General features: G+C 39.8%; 1 protein-coding gene across 1 annotated transcript in view; it reads left to right on the top strand.

Annotated features, from left to right (window-relative positions):
* Nucleotides 1-19,044, top strand: part of tnr (tenascin R (restrictin, janusin)) — a 55,844-nt gene that overhangs the window by 22,712 nt on the left and 14,088 nt on the right. The window contains exons 11-15 of the mRNA XM_031807371.1: nt 1,838-1,957; nt 2,407-2,550; nt 8,507-8,626; nt 9,275-9,418; nt 16,625-16,755. Coding sequence (XP_031663231.1) covers nt 1,838-1,957; nt 2,407-2,550; nt 8,507-8,626; nt 9,275-9,418; nt 16,625-16,755 — 659 coding nt within the window. The remainder of the gene's footprint in view (nt 1-1,837; nt 1,958-2,406; nt 2,551-8,506; nt 8,627-9,274; nt 9,419-16,624; nt 16,756-19,044) is intronic.

Below are 19,044 nucleotides of genomic sequence, written 5' to 3'. Positions count from 1 at the left end.
ATCACATTATACATGCAGTACGTGCTTGGAGTTTATTGTGGTATTCAAATGGCGTTCTGTTTGTCAGCAAGTAGTCTAGCTCCAGAACAGAACAACATCTTGACACTTTTATGGCATGTCTCCTCTTGCTCATTAAGATTCTTACACACACAGCTGCACTCACTGCAGAACAATGTTCCCCTCCACCTTTCATTTCTTTATTAATGCTTGGGTGTGTAATCCTCCCATAATTACCCCTGCCTAAACCTGGAGGTGTCAGGAATATTCAGCTGTCGCATCAGCAGGCTGTTACTCACAGTTACAGCTGCCAAGCCCAAGGGAAGATCTATTGTCTGAGGGGGACAGGACAGCTCTCTAAACACTCTGATATTAACTCTGCGGAAAGCCACCTGCATACTGCTGTCTGATTACTGCTCTGTCTGATTACTGCTCTAGTCACTGTCTGCCAGAGTGCCAGCCATTTTCTCTTTGTCTGGTGACATACAGATTTCTGGAACGAAGGCTAGGGGTATCGTAGATTCAGACGGATGCATTTGTTGCAGCTCTTTGGCATCTGTGTGTTTTGTTATTTAGTTGCTATTTTCAGCTTGTTATCACGCTATGTTATTATATGCTAATTTCACCACAGGGTTGGTGGGCTTGCTGTTGCACCTGACCGTCTTTGTAGGTGGAACGTATTTCTTTATGTTTAAGTGGTAGTTCTTATGGTAAATCTGAATAAAGTGATGACAACATGTTTACTGTACCATATGTTGTAATGCCTCAGGTGAATGCAGGTTAGACTTGGGTCGCATCCCAAATGGCCCCTATTCCCCATTCAGTGCACTACTTTTGACCAGGGCCCAAAGGGCTCTGATCGAAAGTAATGTACTCTGTAGGTAATAGGTATCATTTGGGATGCACCTTGGATCAGCAGAGCACATTGATGCAGTCTGTCAGTTTGCACAAATTATCTCATGTCACATGAATACTGAGTCTAAATTCAGAGCTATTACAGCCGCCTGCACTGCTGAATGGGAAATAATTAAAGATAGGCATACATGAATAATCACAACTTATTTACACCACTCTTTCCTACTAGCAGAATTTAAATGAGGCTTGAAGCCTAACTTATGAATCGTCGTCAGCGCTGGTGGATAATATTCATTATTGTAATGGGAATTGGAGGGTGGTGGCGTTGGTTTTACAAGCATTTCTATAGCTTCATTCCACAACAATAGAGAGAACCAATCTCTCTATCCCTTCTCTCCATAATGGATGCCGACCTTATAAGTCACTTTAATTGTTTGCTCACATTGTCTCTGGTAACCTTTGCTGTCGCAGCGGTAAGAGCTCTGGGGACACATAAACAAATCATGAACTAATCCCTTATGGGCAACCACACTCGATCACAATGCAAATGTCCCTCTCTGTTCTCCTGGCTCTGGCCAGAGAAGCATGCTATTTTAGTACATATTTTATGATGTACCTAATATGCAGGATAAACACAGGGCTTTTTACACTATTGTAGGAAAATGTGTCCAGAAATGCATTGGGTTTTTTTATCAATAAAGAAGCATTTTTATCTACGCTTTAACTTCCAGTGCCTTGAATGTCCTCCAAGAGTAGCTGAATTTCCTCTTCGCTTCTGTTTGTTCCCTAATTCATGCACCTTGATTGGAGACAGAGATAGTGTCAGTGTCCCCTTCCCTTTCATATACATGGAGACATGGGGCTAGCCGTTTTCATGAGAAGGTTATGTTAAATTTCAAGAACATCTTGTATTAGTGTATAGTGTGTGTCTCAATAGCAAGGACATCTCTTCGTTCTTAACATGTACTATGATTCTCTATTGGAGGAATGGATCCACCTAAAGAGATGACTGTGTCATATGCCACTGAAGACTCCGTCATCATATCATGGTTGAGACCATTTGCTCCCTTCGACTACTACAAGATGTCCTATCAATCAGCAAGAGGTAAGCAAAAACATCTGGCATGTTTTCATTGAAAAGTTCATTTAAAAAAATGATGGGTAACACTTTATTTGGATAGACCCAAGTAGATGGTTTGTAGATATTCCGTAGATGTTCAATAACTGTCAACCACATTTCAACACCATAACCCAAACCCTAACCGTAACCCTCATCCTACTCTAAACTTAAACTTTACCATAAAGTTTACCCTTAATCTAATCATTATTCTGAACCTAACCCTAACAGTAACCTTAGTAAGCAGTTGCTTATCAACCTATAGTTTGTTGATAGTATAACAGTTTGTAGATATTCTATATGGGACGATCCAAATCCAAGTGTGACCAAATCATGTTTTTCCATTGTTTGGCATTGGAGGAGAAAGTTAAACTTCTTATAAAAGAATGGCTGCATACTGTAACAGTGCGACATTAAATGAATACAATGTTCTTCAGGGACAGTGGACAGCGTGGTAATTGACAATGACGTCACTAACTACACCCTGTCCAGCCTCCACCCAGCAACAGAGTACGAGATCAACCTGAACGTTGTGCGAGGCAGCCAGGAGAGCAAGTCCATCACCACCAGTGTCTTCACAGGTCTGAGCTCTGACCCCTTACTATCTTTTCTGACCCCTTACGATCCTGTACTGCTTCTGCTATAATGTCACTATAGAGAGGATCTGACAATGTATATCATTATATAATCTTTGTCTCCACATCCTATACAACTTCTGCAAACATGCTGTGGTACCCCTAAACCCTTACCATCTCAGCCACCATGCCACTATAGAAAGGGACGGACAATGTACCATTCGTATAGGTCCAAAGGTAAATGTACACATTATATTGATGGAATCTTCGTCTCCACATCCTGCACAACTATCAAAGAACAACCAATACAATCCTGTTTTGGTATTTTTTCCAGTGAGTCCATGTTTTCTTGACTGACAAGTGAGTTAGCTTGTTTGCTAAAATGATAGCTAGAGTTATTATTATATGTGCTCCTCGGAGTATGAGATTGGGGAACAAAATGTTCTGGAGTCAGACATAGCGTCTTTCCAAGATAAATGGGACTTTCTGTCTTTTCAGGGAAATGTATTATTAGTACCCACTCTGTGGATCTCTCACATTGCCACCTGCACACTAAGAAATGATGTTCAGACACAGACAGTAGAATACCTGCCTCTCATTGCTGCTGCAGCGAGTGTAACTACCATTACCCCCTTGGCCTTATAATTGTTAGCCTCACCTTATTTCTATCTCTGCTTCTCCTCTGTCAGACAGGCAGTCAGGCAGTTTGTCAGTCAGATAGACAGACCTCCGCAGCATTGAGCTGTGTGAGATGTGAGATATATTTGACATCTAGTGAACCACCAGAGAGAGGTGTGTAGGCTGCAGTAGCTCCTCTGGGTGTGAAGTGAACTCCGCTAACATGGGCTTAACCAGCTTGCCACTGCATGCAAAGGGAGTGCACCACTGCATACTGATAAGCCAGGTAGAGATGTCTTTCCAAAAACCAAAAGGTTCAGGACTCCACACACACAAAGACAGAGAGACAGAGAGAGACAGAGAGAGACAAAGCCCTTAAATTGAAATTTAATGGAGGGAGGGAGGGAGGGAGGGAGGGAGGGAGGGAGGGAGGGAGGGAGGGAGGGAGGGAGGGAGGGAGGGAGGGAGGGAGGGAGGGAGGGAGGGAGGGAGGGAGACAAAGCCCTTAAATTGAAATTGAATTGAATTGAGGGAGACAGACAGACAGACAGACAGACAGACAGACAGACAGACAGACAGACAGACAGACAGACAGACAGACAGACAGACAGACAGACAGACAGACAGACAGACAGACAGACAGACAGACAGACAGACAGACAGACAGAATATGACAGACAGAGAATATGACAGATGGACGATGACAGAGGAAAAACATAGAGAATACCATGCCAACAATTGATTTGAATTTGTATGTGAATAAAAAGTGTTAGACATCCCCCTTTAAAGCAGAAAGAATCTCTGCATTTTGACATGCCAACTCTTCTTCTAATGAAGGGCCTGGGGTGCTCCAGTGAGCACATTTGCTGCTACACATCACCCCCAAATAAACAAAAAAGGGAAAACATTCTTCATGTAATACAAAACCAGAAAACACTAACGTTTACTTTGCTATTAACTTATTTTCAGAGAAACAGATGAACACAAGCCTTCTGCTAATGCTGCAGAGTTGCAGGCAGTGTTGGCAGCTCTTGGCAGCTCTCATTAAAACAGGGTCATAAGTAGAACAATACCATTCCATTGTGGTGTGGTTCAGCAAGAAAGAGATAAAACCATTACGGAAAGAGGAGCTCGCTGTGCCTAAAAGTGTCTCAAAATCCAATGTGTCAGATGAGAAGCTCTGCCACGAACGGAGCTGGGCTGGTGCTCCACTTACAGGCCAGAAACAAAAACACGGACAGCTTATTAAGATCCTTGGCGCTAAGGAAGAGTTTTTGTGTTGTCGCTGGAGAGTCCTGCCGGCTTGGTAGCTACTGTTGTAAGGCACTGAGGCACTAGCTGCAATTCCAAAGGTAATGACTGTCCAGGATTCACTCGATCTGAGTCAACTGTCCAGCTAATGGCCTTGGCTGGGGCGGACAGGTACTGTGGTTCAGCAGATTCTGGTGTTTTTACAACGTTGCATTTAATATTAGCTATTAAAAATATTGCCTAGTCAGACCATTACTACTGTTCCAGCTGGCAGATAGGCGTTATTTCTTAGGTAGTGTAAAGCGTAGCACAGATCATTTTTGAATAACCTTTACTTGGTGATACTTCCTCAATTCCCGACTTGGAAGACAACGCATGTCATTTACACGTGCATGGCTAGTTTCAGGTTGTTCATTTGAATTTACAAAATGCTCTGTTATTTTGGCTCCATGAAGTAATCCATCAAATCTTATCTCATTGATTGAGACAGGTGTCTACATCACGTGAAAAGGTTATCCCCCTACCTTTTCACGAGACCCACTTTGCTACCAACCCTCATTGAAAGTTACATCCATATCGAATTCATAATGATGAAAGATGACAGACGACGGTTATCATGGTAAAAACCATATGGTAACTTTATTGGTAAACCCACAATGATATTTACACAGCAAAAGTCATGCTATAACTAACAGAATGTTGTGTTTGCTATGCTAACGCTGAAGTTTACTAAGAAAGCGACAAAACAAAGCGTTTCCATTCCTGGTTGTCCACTAGGTTGAAGATAACAAAGGGGCAATACAGTCAGAAACATTAATTCCTGTTTTTTTATGATATTTCCACACAATGAGGTTGAAATAACATGAAATAAAATGCCTGTTAGTGTAAGAGCTTTTTGAATACAATGCCTGGATTTTCAGCCTGTTCAGGTGGGATGGTTTTTGGCCCACAGCATGACATCACAATCTGATCTGATTATTCTGACCAATGACCAGACATCTTTTATTTGAATATGTATCCTCATACTTTGAAGGGGTACGCGGGGGTAGGCTCTAGAGCCTAGATGATCCTATCTGCCAATCAGGGCCGTGGGTATGTAAATATATTACAATTTGTGCATCACGCCCACATGACCAGAATGAGAATTTCAATGGCAAAAGTAGGCTCAGTCAAAACCTACTCATTCAAGGGTGTTTCTTTATTTTTACTATTTTCTACATTGTAGAATAATAGTGAAGACATCAAAACTATGAAATGTAACCAAAAAAGTGTTCTATTTGAGATTCTTCAAAGTAGCCACCCTTTGCCTTGATGACAGCTTTGCACACTCTTGACATTCTCTCAACCAGCTTCACCTGGAATGCTTTTCCAACAGTCTTGAAGGAGTTCCCACATATGCTGAGCACTTGTTGGCTGCTTTTCCTTCACTCTGAGGTCCAGTTCATCCCAAACCATCTCAATTGGGTAGAGGTCGGGTGATTGTGGAAGCCAGGTCATCAGATGCATCACTCCATCACTCTCTTTCTTGGTCAAATAGCCCTTACACAGCCTGGAGGTGTGTTGGGTCATTGTCCTGTTGAAAAACAAATGATAGTCCCACTAAGCGAAAACCAGATGGGATGGCGTATCGCTGCAGAAACCTGTGGTAGCCATGCCTTGAATTCTAAATAAATCACTGACAGTGTCACCAGAAATGCACCCCCACGCTTCACGTGGGAATCACATATGCGTAGATCATCCGTTCACCTACTCTGCACCTCAGAAAGACAGAGCGGTTGGAACGAAAACTCACCAATTTGGACTCTTCTTATTGATGTCCTTTAACTAGGCAAGTCAGTTAAGAACAAACTCTTATTTTCAATAATGGCCTAGAAACAGTGTGTTAATTGCCTTGTTCAGGGGAAGAACGACAGATTTTTACCTTATCAGCTCAGGGATTCAATCTTGCAACCTTTTGGTTACTAGTCCAACACTCTAATCACTAGGCTACCTTCTGCCCAATTTCTTTGCAGAAATTCAATCATGAAAGCCTGATTCACACAGTTGCCTCAGAATAGTTGATGTTGAGATGTGTCTGTTACTTGAACCCTGTGAAGCATTTATTTGGGTAGAATTTCTGAGGCTGGTAACTCCAATGACCTTATTCTCTGCAGCAGAGGTAACTCTGGGTCTTCTTTTCCAGTGGCGGTCCTGATGAGAGCCAGTATCATCATAGCGTTTGATGGTTTTTGCGGCTGCACATTAAGAAATATCTTGAAACCTTCCGGATTGACTGACCTTCATGTCTTGAATAAATGATGGACTGTCGTTTCTCTTTGCTTATTTGAGCTGTTCTTGCCTTAATATGGACTTGGTCTTTTGCCAAATAGGGCTATCTTCTGTATACCAACCCTACATTGTCACAACAACTGATTGGCTCAAACAGATTATGAAGGAAAGAAATTCCACAAATTAACTTTTAACAAGGCATACCTGTTAATTGATTTATTAGATTTAATAAATAAAATGCAAATTCTCCATGGGGCTTTAAGACAGCATCATAATTCCATACAGAAGGGTTCTGAAATAAACACATTTGGGGAAAACGAGAATGTCTTGATGTGAATTTTATCAGTACAGAAAGTTTGCCATCAAAGTGGAAAATAAATCAACACAAATAAGTACCTTACTGTGATCGTTTTCAATTAAAATGGTCAATTAAAATGGTCAAAAAGAAACAAAATAGCTTCTTAGCAAAGAGCAATTTCTAAAAGAAGAATTTTGCTAAGACTGTGTGGTAGTGGTCTGAGTGGGGAGGAGAACTGAAAACTAGCTGTTATTGGCAGAAAGGTTTGGAACTCTCTTTCTTATTTATCCATTAACTAATTTACCGCCTGGTGACAGGCAGAACAAAACTCCATCTTTTCAAACATCTCTTATGCTGAAGGGCATTATCATCACAATTTCACAGTATTATTCCAACCTCATAGTTGGAAAAAGCATTTACTCTATACTTCCGGTTGTTTAGCCTACCCTCTACTTACCGGCAGAAATGGTTCAGTCCAAGCAGGGCAGGGCTCTGTGAAAGTATATAGCTGGTAGTGAACAGCGTGTCCTGAGACTGTGGAAACTTTTGAGTAAGTTTATTTGTACTTTATTCTAATCATTTTCATTTCCCCGGGAATATATTAATTTATACATCTTATGCATGAATAATTTATTAATTTTGTAACCATTTTTGTTAATAAATCTACCACCTCTTTTGCACCCGATTTCTGGCATTCCGCTTCCATCCTTCTCCATCGATATCGTCTTTAAAGGTTCATCCAGTACCAACTAGTCACAAACACATCCCTACTCAGTAGTGGTGCTACTGACATCCCCACACATCATTACACGCTTTATTCAATCTAATATATTTTTTTATTTTTTATTCTGACATATATTCATTAGTTTCAAATAGGACAATAAACAGTTACAGAAATACAATTATAGTTTTTTTTCAATCTAATCTAATTAAATTTTATTTCACTTCAAATTGGCAGCTTTTATTAGATGAAATGAAATATTATTGTAATTTAAGTAATGAGTGTAATCAAACACCTTTCATTCACAAGCAGTGTGATTAAAGTTCCTAGATATAATCATAGACATTTCCCAGACATGGGGGTATGGTGAATTAACGGTTGATTCAAGTCCTATCAAGTCAAGCTGTTTACTTCTGTATTCTCTATACTTTTTCTGTTAAGCCAAAAATCCATATGAAAACTTGGAGGTTAAAACACTAAGTGAAACATGTAATTACATTTATACTCTCTCTTGGTTCTTCCGGTAAGTAGGGGGTCTGAAATAAAAGCTTTTAAGAACTGTTCTTCTGTGTACTGTACAGAATATTTGACTGTATAATTTGCCTTTGATTTCAGTTATACTAGCAAGAATTGTGATCTCACTGGAGAAAAGAGTCATTATAAATTAGCCTCAATCTGCAGAGTATATAGTCCACATGGTGGTCTGCAAATTGGAACATACAGTTGATTACATTTTGGAAAGTGATGGGGCCATCTTGGTACCCTCTCTGAGCCATACATTGCTTTCATCTCTTTCTTTGATATAGCGATGGACATGCCAATGGAACTAACAGCCCTCAACATTACCCCACAAGCAGCTTTACTCCGGTGGAACCCTCCTCTGTCCAGCGTTGACAACTACGTGTTCACCCTCACCTGCTACCAGGGTAGGCGGATTGATTGTCTTCTCACAGCCACGTTTCTCCGCTACAGGGGTGGAGCTGTAGAGTGAGACCAGCTGGACTGGACTCCTGCCAAGTCGGCTCTCAGAGGAAAGTGTCGCACAGCTACATGGAAATCAGCTCAGACATCCGCTTGCTAGTCGATGCAGCTTTCATCAATATGGCCACAAATGATGGTTCTTCAGCAACCTCTTGCCAATGTGTTCTATTGACTCTTTGGTGTGTTCATTAGGTGTCCTTTCTAATTTACTCAGCCAAGCAATGAAAACATTGGCTGAACATTTTTGTTAACCTATTATTTTTCACCATCGACATGGATCCTGGTATTTCTGAGGCTACAGCAAACCATTTATTAAACAGGCAATTTATTTAGATTTATTGTACAAAGTTTAGTCATGCAAACAAATAAGGAATCATGAATTTGAGCTAAATGGATTTAAACCTGATTTATGTAACACCCATAGGAACCACAATCTACCAACCCTGACCGTGTACATGCATATCCAAGGCAACCACTATACATTAATAATTAAGACTCCAAATTGTTTAATGTAATCATACAAATCAGGTTTGTTTACTATCTCATGTATTCTCCTAATCTAATATGTATTTGTGTTCCTCCTACTCTTGTAGTGACAGCTAATACCTTCCTGGTGGAAGGTGTGAAACAGGAGCACCAGCTTAGTAAACTCAAGCCCAGCACCACTTACTCTGTAGCCCTCTACGCCACCAAGGGACCCTTGACCAGTGGAACCGTCATCGCCAACTTTGAAACACGTATGTTAGTTACTTTACTTGCTTAGTTACTTACCTGAGAACTTGTTCTCAACTAGCCTACCTGGTTAAATAAAGGTGAAATAAAAAAATACCTCCCAGCTGTTCAGAAGCAACCCACACAGACTGAGAGCAGCTACAGTACAAATACAGTGCCTTCAGAAAATATTCATACCCCTTGACTTATTCCACATTTTATTGTGTTACAGCCTGAATACAACTCATAACACTCATAATACCCCATAATGAAGAAGTCAAAACATTTCTGCAAATGTATTTCAAATTCAAAACAGAAATATTCCATTTACATACAGTTGAAGTCGGAAGTTTACTTACACCTTATATTATATTTAAACTCAGTTTTTCACAATTCCAGACATTTAATCCAAGTAAATATTACCTGTTTTAGGTCAGTTAGCACCACTTTATTTTAAGAATGTGAAATGTCAGAATAAAAGAAAAGAGAATGATTTCTTTCAGATTTAATTTCTTTCATCACCTTCCCAGCGGGTCAGAAGTTTACATACACTCAATTAGTATTTGGTAGCATTGCCTTTAAATTGTTTAACTTCAAACGTTTCGGGTAGCCTTCCACAAGCTTTCCACAATAAATTTGGTGAATTTTGGCCCATTCCTCCTGACAAAGCTGGTGGAACTGAGTCATGTTTGTAGGCCTCCTTGCTCGCACATGCTTTTTCAATTCTGCCCACAAATATTCTATGGGGATCAAGGTCAGGGCTCTGTGATGGCCACTCCAATACCTTGACTTTGTTGCCATTTTGCCTCAACTTTGGAAGTATGCTTGGGGTCATTGTCCATTTGGAAGACCCATTTACGACCAAGCTTTAAACTTCCTGACTGATGTCTTGAGATGTTGCTTCAATATATCCACATTATGTTCCTCCCTCATGAAGCCATCTATTTTGTGAAGTGCACCAGTCCCTCCTGCAACAAAGCACCACCACAACATGATGCTGCCACCCCCGTGATTCACGGTTGCGATGGTGTTCTTCGGCTTGCAAGCCTCCCGCTTTTTACTCCAAACATAACAATGGTCATTATGGAAAAACAGTTAAATTTTTTCTTTCATCAGACCAGAGGACATTTCTCCAAAAAGTACGATCTTTGTCCCCATGTGCAGTTGAAAACTGTAGTCTGGATTTTTTATGGTGGTTTTGAAGCAGTGGCTTCTTACTTGCTGAGCGGCATTTCAGGTTATGTCAATATAGGACTTGTTTTACTGTGGATATACAGTAGATACTTTTGTACCTGTTTCCTCCAGCAGCGTCACAAGGTCCTTTGCTGTTGTTCTGGGATTGATTTGCACTTTTCGCACCAAAGTACGTTCATCTCTAGGAGACAGAACGCTTTTCCTTCCTGAGCGGTATGACGGCTGCGAGGTCCCATGGTGTTTATACTTGCGTACTATTGTTGTGTACTTGTGTACAGATTAAAGTGGTACCTTCAGGCGTTTGGAAATTGCTCCCAAGGATGAACCAGACTTGTGGAGGTCTACAATTTATTTTCTGAGGTCTCGGCTGATTTCTTTTGATTTCCCGATGATGTCAAGAAAAGAGGCACTGAGTTTGAAGGTAGGCCTCGAAATACATCCACAGGTACACCTCCAATTGACTCAAATGTTGTCAATTAGCCTATCAGAAGCTTCTAAAGCCATGACATAATTTTCTGGAATTTTCCAAGCTGTTTAAGGGCACAGTCAACTTAGTGTATGTAAACTTTGTGTCATACACAAAGTAGATGTCCTAACCGACTTGACAAAAATATAGTGTGTTACCAAGACCTTTGTGGAATGGTTGAAAAACAAGTTTTAATGACTCCAACCTAAGTTTATGTAAACTTCCGACTTCAACTGCAAGTATTCAATACAATACAAGTATCTAAGTGCTTTCCACACCTGGATTGTACAATATTTAAACATTATTCTTGTTAACAATCAAGTTCTGTCAAGATAGTTGTTGATCATTGCTATACAGCCATTTTCAAGTCTTACCATAGATTTTCAAGACGATTTTATTTAAATCTGTAACTACGCCACTCAGGAACATTCAATGTTGTCTTTGTAAGCAACTCCAGTGTATATTTGGCCTTGTGTTTTAAGTCATTGCCCTGCTGAAAGGTGAATTTGTCTCCCAGTGTCTGTTGGAAAGCAGAATGATGTCACGTTCTGACCTTAGTTCTTTTGTTATGTCTTTGTTTTAGTATGGTCAGGGCTTGAGTTGGGTGGGTTGTCTATGTTCCTTTTTCTATGATTTGGGATTTCTGTGTTTGGCCTGGTATGGTTCTCAATCAGAGGCAGCTGTCATTCATGTCCCTGATTGAGAACCATACTTAGGTAACCTGGTTTCCTGTGTCTGTACCATACGGGACTGTTTCGGTTTTCGTTTGTTCATTCACATTGTTATTTGTATTGTTCAGTTTTATATATTAAAATGGACACTTACCACCCTGCACATTGGTCCGACATCTCTTACTCCTCGTCAGAAGAAGAGGACAATCGTTACAACTGAACCACATTTTCCTCTAGGATTTTGCCTGTGCTTAGCTCTATTTATTTTTATATAAAAAAACAACTAAATCCCTATTCCTTTCCAATGACAAGCATACCCATGACATGTTGCAGCCACCACCATACTTGAAAATATGAAGAGTAGTACTCAGTGGTGTGTTGAGTTGGATTTGCTCCAAACATAACTCTTTGCATTCAGGACATGAAGTTAATATCTTTGCCACGTTTTTTGCAGTTTTCCTTTAGTGCCTTATTTGCAAACAGGATGCATGTTTTGGAATATTATTATCATGTACAGGCTAACTTCTTTTCACCCTGTCATTTAAGTTAGTTTTGTGGAGTAACTAGAATGTTGTTGATCCATCCTCAGTTTTCTCCTGTCAAAGCCATTAAACTCTGTAACTGTTTTAAAACAACCATTAGCTTCATGGTGAAATCCCTGAGTGGTTTCCTTCCACTCTGGCAACTGAGTTCGGAAGGACACCTGTATCTTTGTTAAGACTGCCTGTATTGATACACCATGCAAAATGTAATGAATTACTTCACCATGCTCAAAGGGATATTCAATGTCTGCTTTTATTTTACCCATCTACCAATAGATGCCCTTTGCGATGCATTGGAAAACCTCCCTGGTCTTTGTGGTTGAATCTGTGTTTGAAATTCACTGCTCGACTGAGGGTTCTTACAGATAAATGTATGTGTGGGGTGTAGAGATGGTAGTCATTAAAAATTCACGTTAAACACTATTATTCCAAACAGAGTCCATCCATGCAACTTATTACATTGGTTCCTCCATTAAAAGCCGTGTCATACTGTAGCACACCTTGTAGGCTGCTGGAGCATTCCGTGGCACGTTATTTAATTGTCAGCCATTTTTTCAGTTATTGCAAGTTAGTGCTAGTTTGACCACTTCTTTGAGAAGCATTTGATAGTCTTCCATTTTGGCATTACCAGATAATTTAAACCCTTTTTTGTAATAACATAGTATATGGGATTGATTTTAAGAAATTTTGCTTAATTAATTTGATCAATATTATGGTGTTTCTTTTCCAATAAAAACAAAACACGAAACCCTCAGGGTTATTATGGCGCTGTACAGCGTGATGGTCGGAGGTAGGCTACAGCAGGATTGGAGGATTCTAAATTGTTTGCCTTCATCGGAAAACTTTGTTCCAATATTTCTGTAAATCAGTGATATTTATTCCCATAGTAATTTGTCATGGATCCATAACTAATTCACATCTGCATGTTGAAAATAGTATTTTTATCATAATTCCTTACATAGGGAGAGCAGTGTCTGTACTAGAGAATGCGAGCATGCAGGAGACAGGGGTTCAATTCCTCGATGGGGAGGAAAAGTACGCTGTCCTTGTAAATAAGAATTTGTTTTTAACTGATTCCATATGTGTTATTTCATAGTTGTGATGGCTTCACTATTATTCTACAATGTAGAAAATAATACAAATAAAGCAAAATCCTGGAATGAGAAGTTGTGTCCAAACTTTTAACTTGTACTTGTACTTGAGGCTAATTCATTTGACTAATATTATGGTGTTTCTATTACAAGAAAAACAAAAATCCCTCTGGGTTTCCATTAGGATGGAATGGAAAATATGGCGCTGTATAACGTGACAGTCGGCAGTACATTACTGGGCTATTTAGCAAAAGAATCCCTGTGTCTTGCAGGCAGGGCACGTGGGAGACCGGGGTTCAATTCCCTGATGGGGAGGAAGAAGTAGGCTGTCCTTTTAAATAAATATTTGTCCTTAACTGACTTTCCTAGTTAAATAAAGGTTACACTAAGAGCATAACATTTTTGCACCCTAATTTTCTAATTCTAGTCTAACCTATACCCAAACGGAGATTAAGTGAAAATACAAATATTATTGATTTATCAAGACCAGTCCCCATGCTTGTCTCAGAGCAGCGCAAAATGGTGCTAAAATAGTTGCAGGTTATTGCTTCAAATCCTATTGCTTCTAACTTCAATATGCTCTTTAAAGAAATTAGACCTACACCACTTTTAACAGCATATTACTCAACACTAGCGAGACTCATTTCACCTATGGTAGGCCTACAGTATATCTAAAAAATATATTTTTCAATGATGTGTCTCTCTGCCAATAATTACATTTAGAGGATTGGAGGATTCTAAATTAATATCTAAGGGGCATTTTCTGTTAGGATCTGTGAGAATATCTGAGAATATCTAAAGGACTTTTATATCATTCTAAATTCAGTAATAATAATAATAATCTCTTTGTTTAAAAAATAACAATATTTTGGAGATTTCGTTTTTATTTAACCTAGAGTGAGTGAGAAAAAGCCAATTCTTGAACATGGGATGTGACATTTTTACTCCTGAACTTGTTTAGGCTTGCCATAACAAAGGTGTTGTATACTTATTGACTAAAGAAATTTCAGCTTTTCATTTTAAATTAATTTGTAATAACATAATTCCACTTCAACATGGGGTATTGTGTGTAGGCTAGAGACACAACATCTAAATATAATACATTTTAAATCCAGACTATAACACATCAAAATGTGGAATTTCTGAATCACATGTTCAAGAAGCAGCACAGACAGACTACTCAGAGAAAGGCAGGCTACCTGGAGCTACTTGAAACTTGCTCCTATTCAATTAACGGGTGCCCTTTTACACCTCCCAGATAAAGTGTGTCTAATTAGCAACAGGAATCATTGCCCCTCTTACTGAGGCCCTTGCAGTGGCTGACCATGTTTCTACTCCTGCTATACAGTGTCCATATTAGGACAGCCTCAGTCTCAGCAAGATTTTTTTCAATCTCCGCAGGAGTTGCCGAGACTGAGGCTGTCCTAATATGCCACCTTACTCCTAGCTAACGACCTCCACAAGCCAATGAGATCATACCTACTCTACGGCAGGGGAGGGAGAAGAGGAGGGGAGAAAATGGTCTAGTTTAGTTTAGTTGGGGCTCTAAACTTATTTTTGAGACAAGATTTCCCTGTCAGCAGCAGGCCATTAATATCCCCAAGGGAGCAGAGCGGCAGAGTTTTAGAACATTTTCAGAACACGTGTGCTGTTGCTCTGCCTCTGTAGAGTACAAAAACTTATTCCCAGAAAAAACAACAACCAGTACTTTTTTCTGGCTTTATTTTTTTCATGTGTCTTGCAGTAAAAGTCTCCCTAGAATGAGGGGCAATTCCCCAATGTTTAATCAAACAGTGGCCTTTGCAAAACTTTATTTATTGACACTGTTTTTGGCTAAATGAATTAGTCTAAAGTGTCACAGGCCATTGGCTTTGCTACTCCAGTCCCAGCCTTGTTGTCTGATGTTGACACATAATCACTGGATGGGATGGCCAAATTCACCAGATTTTATTGGGCTTTTTTGCTCTTAATTTGCGTCTCATTAAATGTTTTTGATGTGGTTATGCATTGCTTATGCTTTGTTTCACTGGCTGTTATGCTTTGATGAATAGTTCCAGTGTTGGTGACCTCTAATGAGCATGAAGTTATTGGTTGACTCACTTTCTAAAAGACTTGACCAGTGAGAGATATGTTATTCACAGAAGTTTTTATGTTTCTTCCAAATAACTAAAGCCTGGTTTAGTATCCACCTGAACCAGTGCATTGGGATGAACTTTATAATTGTTTCTTGAAGGAAACACGTTTATTTTGTCTCAGTACAATGCATACAGGAGTAATATTAATAATAATTCATTACTGCCCTTGCCATCTGTTTGTCTATTGAGACACCTCTACATTTGAATGTGGCAAAACTATAGAACATTAGAATGTTACAGAACGTCCTATTGTAAAGAGTGTTAACACGCCTCAGAGTGCAGGCATACTGTAATTAAAGACAGGAATGAGAGAGCGAGTCGAGAAAGAATTGACCGAGATCAGAGAGTGAGAGAGTGAGCGAGAGAGAAAAGAAACAAGAGAGAAGTGTAGGCATTGTGATGACTGAAAAAGCTTCTGAGATGTGCCCTCGGACGACATGAAAATGTTGAATCAGTGTCCATCACAATGAAAGGGGGATGAAAGGGAAAGGAAAGATAAACACTCTCTCAGGCATTGCAGTCATGTTGAGGAGGCAGAAGGAGAATGACAGTCTCTCCTGGAAGAGGCAGTCAGGTCAGTGTGGACATCCACATTGTAATTTTCTCTCGTCGGCACTACTGCAGTGTTGAGATGTCATTGCATCTCATGTAGAAAATCCTTCGGTCCTGAGGCTATCAGTGGTAGAACACGCTGTTGATTACTGAACTGTCATAGATTCCCCCGCCCCCTAAAAACACATGAGGACAACAGGAGGAGGGAGATATGAAATTGAGAGAGATAGGAAAAGGAGTGCATGTATCAGCTATCTAGATGTGAGAGGAGGATAGGGTCTTGGGTAAAAAAATCTTCTGTTTGGAATGGCTAATTCTTTTTTTTTGTGTGAATTTTCAGCAGATAAAACATTTTGCCGTTATGGATGCTGGGTAAAGGACATGAGAATGCATGTTCAGAAGGGTGACTTCAACTAAGGTCCGCTAGAGGGGGGTCATCAGATTAGGAGATAGACCATAATTGGGCAATATTTCCAATTTAAGTACAGTATATGGATTTAAAAAATGTTACCACCAGACATAATGATTTGACTCAATGGAACTGTTATGTGATAATCTGCTATTTGATTGGTCCCCTGTAGCCATGGACGCTCCTCTGAACCTGACAGCTAGCGAGGTGAACCACCGCAGTGCCCTCATCTCCTGGCAACCGCCCATCGCAGACATCGACAACTACATGCTCACATACAAGTCAGTGGACGGCAACAGAAAGGTAAGTAGAATACAGTAGGTCTTATCTAACTTCATCAACAAGAGTTTCCAATCACTCTCACACAGACACACACTGAACTGTTACTGTATAATCAGGCCAAAGAAGCTCACATGAGGAATTGAGATGTAGGGCTGTGACAGTCATGGAATTTTGGATGATGGTAATTGGCCTGCCAAATGACCACCGTCACCATATATACTTTTTTAAACAGTTGACCATTTTACATTTCAGCTAGGATCAATAACCATACAAATTCCCGTCTGTCCCTGTTCATTCCACCCAAAACATTTTTGACTTATTTTATTTTCATGAGGGTTTTCATCCACATCTGTCAGTCATTTTTTTTATGATTTTTTCTCTTTTACACAGTTATACTGTAATTGTGCCAGCCCTATTGATATGAGCCATAAGTGTTATGTGTAGTGTTTTCAAGCTGCCCAAATACTAGCCTGGTCCTGGATCTGTCTGTGCTCTTGTTTTCTCCATTGCTGTCATTGTCAAGTCAAACATTGGCATGACAATGAATTAGTGACAAGGAGTTAGCATCATAGCCCCAACATACAGGCTACCAAAATACTGCCTTATCTTTGTCTATGAATTTCCAATCTAAATCACACACTGTAGCCTCCATGCTGTATCATCAAGCCAAACATGTTCACAGGAGATATGATTGATAATATATGAGCCGTAATGTGAGTGTTACCGGTAGCGTTTTGAAGCTACCAAAACAGTGGACATCCTGTATCTCCCAGACAAATTGCCTCTTAATACAGGCCCATGCAGCTCTACTCCACAGTGGATGCCCAGGCAATAGAGCCATTTAGATCTTTTAATTTGCCTCCTGGAACATTTTTCATTTTAATAAAATTCTTTGATGTAGCTGGGTAATAATAATAAAGTAGATTAACCGATCTATTCTGATGCAATACCTCTATTAATGACTCACCAGGAACAATTCCCCTGATATTCTGCAGCAGATATCTCTCTCAACTAATTACATCATACAGACAGAGCCCAAGGATACGTCCCAAATGGCAACCTATTCCCATAGGGCTCTGGTCAAATCTAGTGCACTATAAAGGGAATAGAGTGCCATTTGGTACGAAGTCACAGAAAGAGCTCAAGACTGTACTGTACTCTGTCTTCGTCTTTTCTATATCTTTCAACACACACACACACACACACACACACACACACACACACACACACACACACACACACACACACACACACACACACACACACACACACACACACACACACACACACACACATCTGTTAAGATGCATGTGTTTTACTATATTGACCTTTTTTGGTGCTTGTGTTTGTCCAGTGGGTGTCAGTCATGCACAGAGGAGTTGGTTTAAGTCACAGACTATGTTATTTTACTCTGTTTGAGTTCATTTCTGTCTGCATAAATTATTCCCAACCTCCTCTCTCTGTTAATATAATGTTCATATTCACCACAGCAATCTGTTTTAGTTTGGTTATGAATCATATGTTGACCTTCCAGATCAGAGCGATACTAGATCATATACAGTAATTAGGCAACCTCTATTGTAAATGATTCCTTGTACATGATCAACAATTCCAAACATGCAAATATTTTATATTAGTAACAAGTCTTTCTAACAAAAAATAATAATCTTTACAAAAAAACGGCAGCGAAACAGTGTAAGGTCCATTGTGAGAGAAACATCAATTAAAGAGCGGCTTTAACTGCATAATTCATCCAACAAATTGCCTTAAAATGTGTGACTTTTTACAAAATGGCTGAATATTTCATCCAGTTCTTCATAGATATTTCATGTGGCTCAAAGCCCCATTAAATTCACAGTTCACTCTGCTGTCACGGCAGGCTCCTAGAGAGCTTATCAAAGAGATCTCTTTTTCATCTGCCAGAAAAAGAGATCTCTGAGAGAAACATGATGCCATCAGAAGATCCGCTTGATAAAAGTCGGTTTGTCAAAAGCAACGAAAGGGAATTGAGCCATCTTGAGATTTAGACAGAAATATAAATTATTCTTCTTCCTGGCAGCTCCTTATAGCACCAGTGTCTGATAAGGTCCTTTCCTCTCCTCAATCTGTGATTTAAGTTGTCCTTTTTAACTCTAAGAAAAACACAGGACAGATTTGTATAAGGACCAACAACACTGAATAATGAATTCAACATGTAAATGGGCCTCACCTACATTTTTCATTTCTGTAGATGTGCCTGGGTGCTTTTGTTGTTTGTTGGTACAGTAGGAGTCAGATAGTGTCCCCTCTTTGGGCTACTGTCTGCTGTAC

Source organism: Oncorhynchus kisutch, linkage group LG27 (assembly GCF_002021735.2).
Source record: "Oncorhynchus kisutch isolate 150728-3 linkage group LG27, Okis_V2, whole genome shotgun sequence".
Taxonomy (NCBI): domain Eukaryota; kingdom Metazoa; phylum Chordata; class Actinopteri; order Salmoniformes; family Salmonidae; genus Oncorhynchus; species Oncorhynchus kisutch.
The sequence above is the reverse complement of the archived record's forward strand: the minus strand, read 5'-3'. Positions and strand labels throughout refer to the sequence as shown.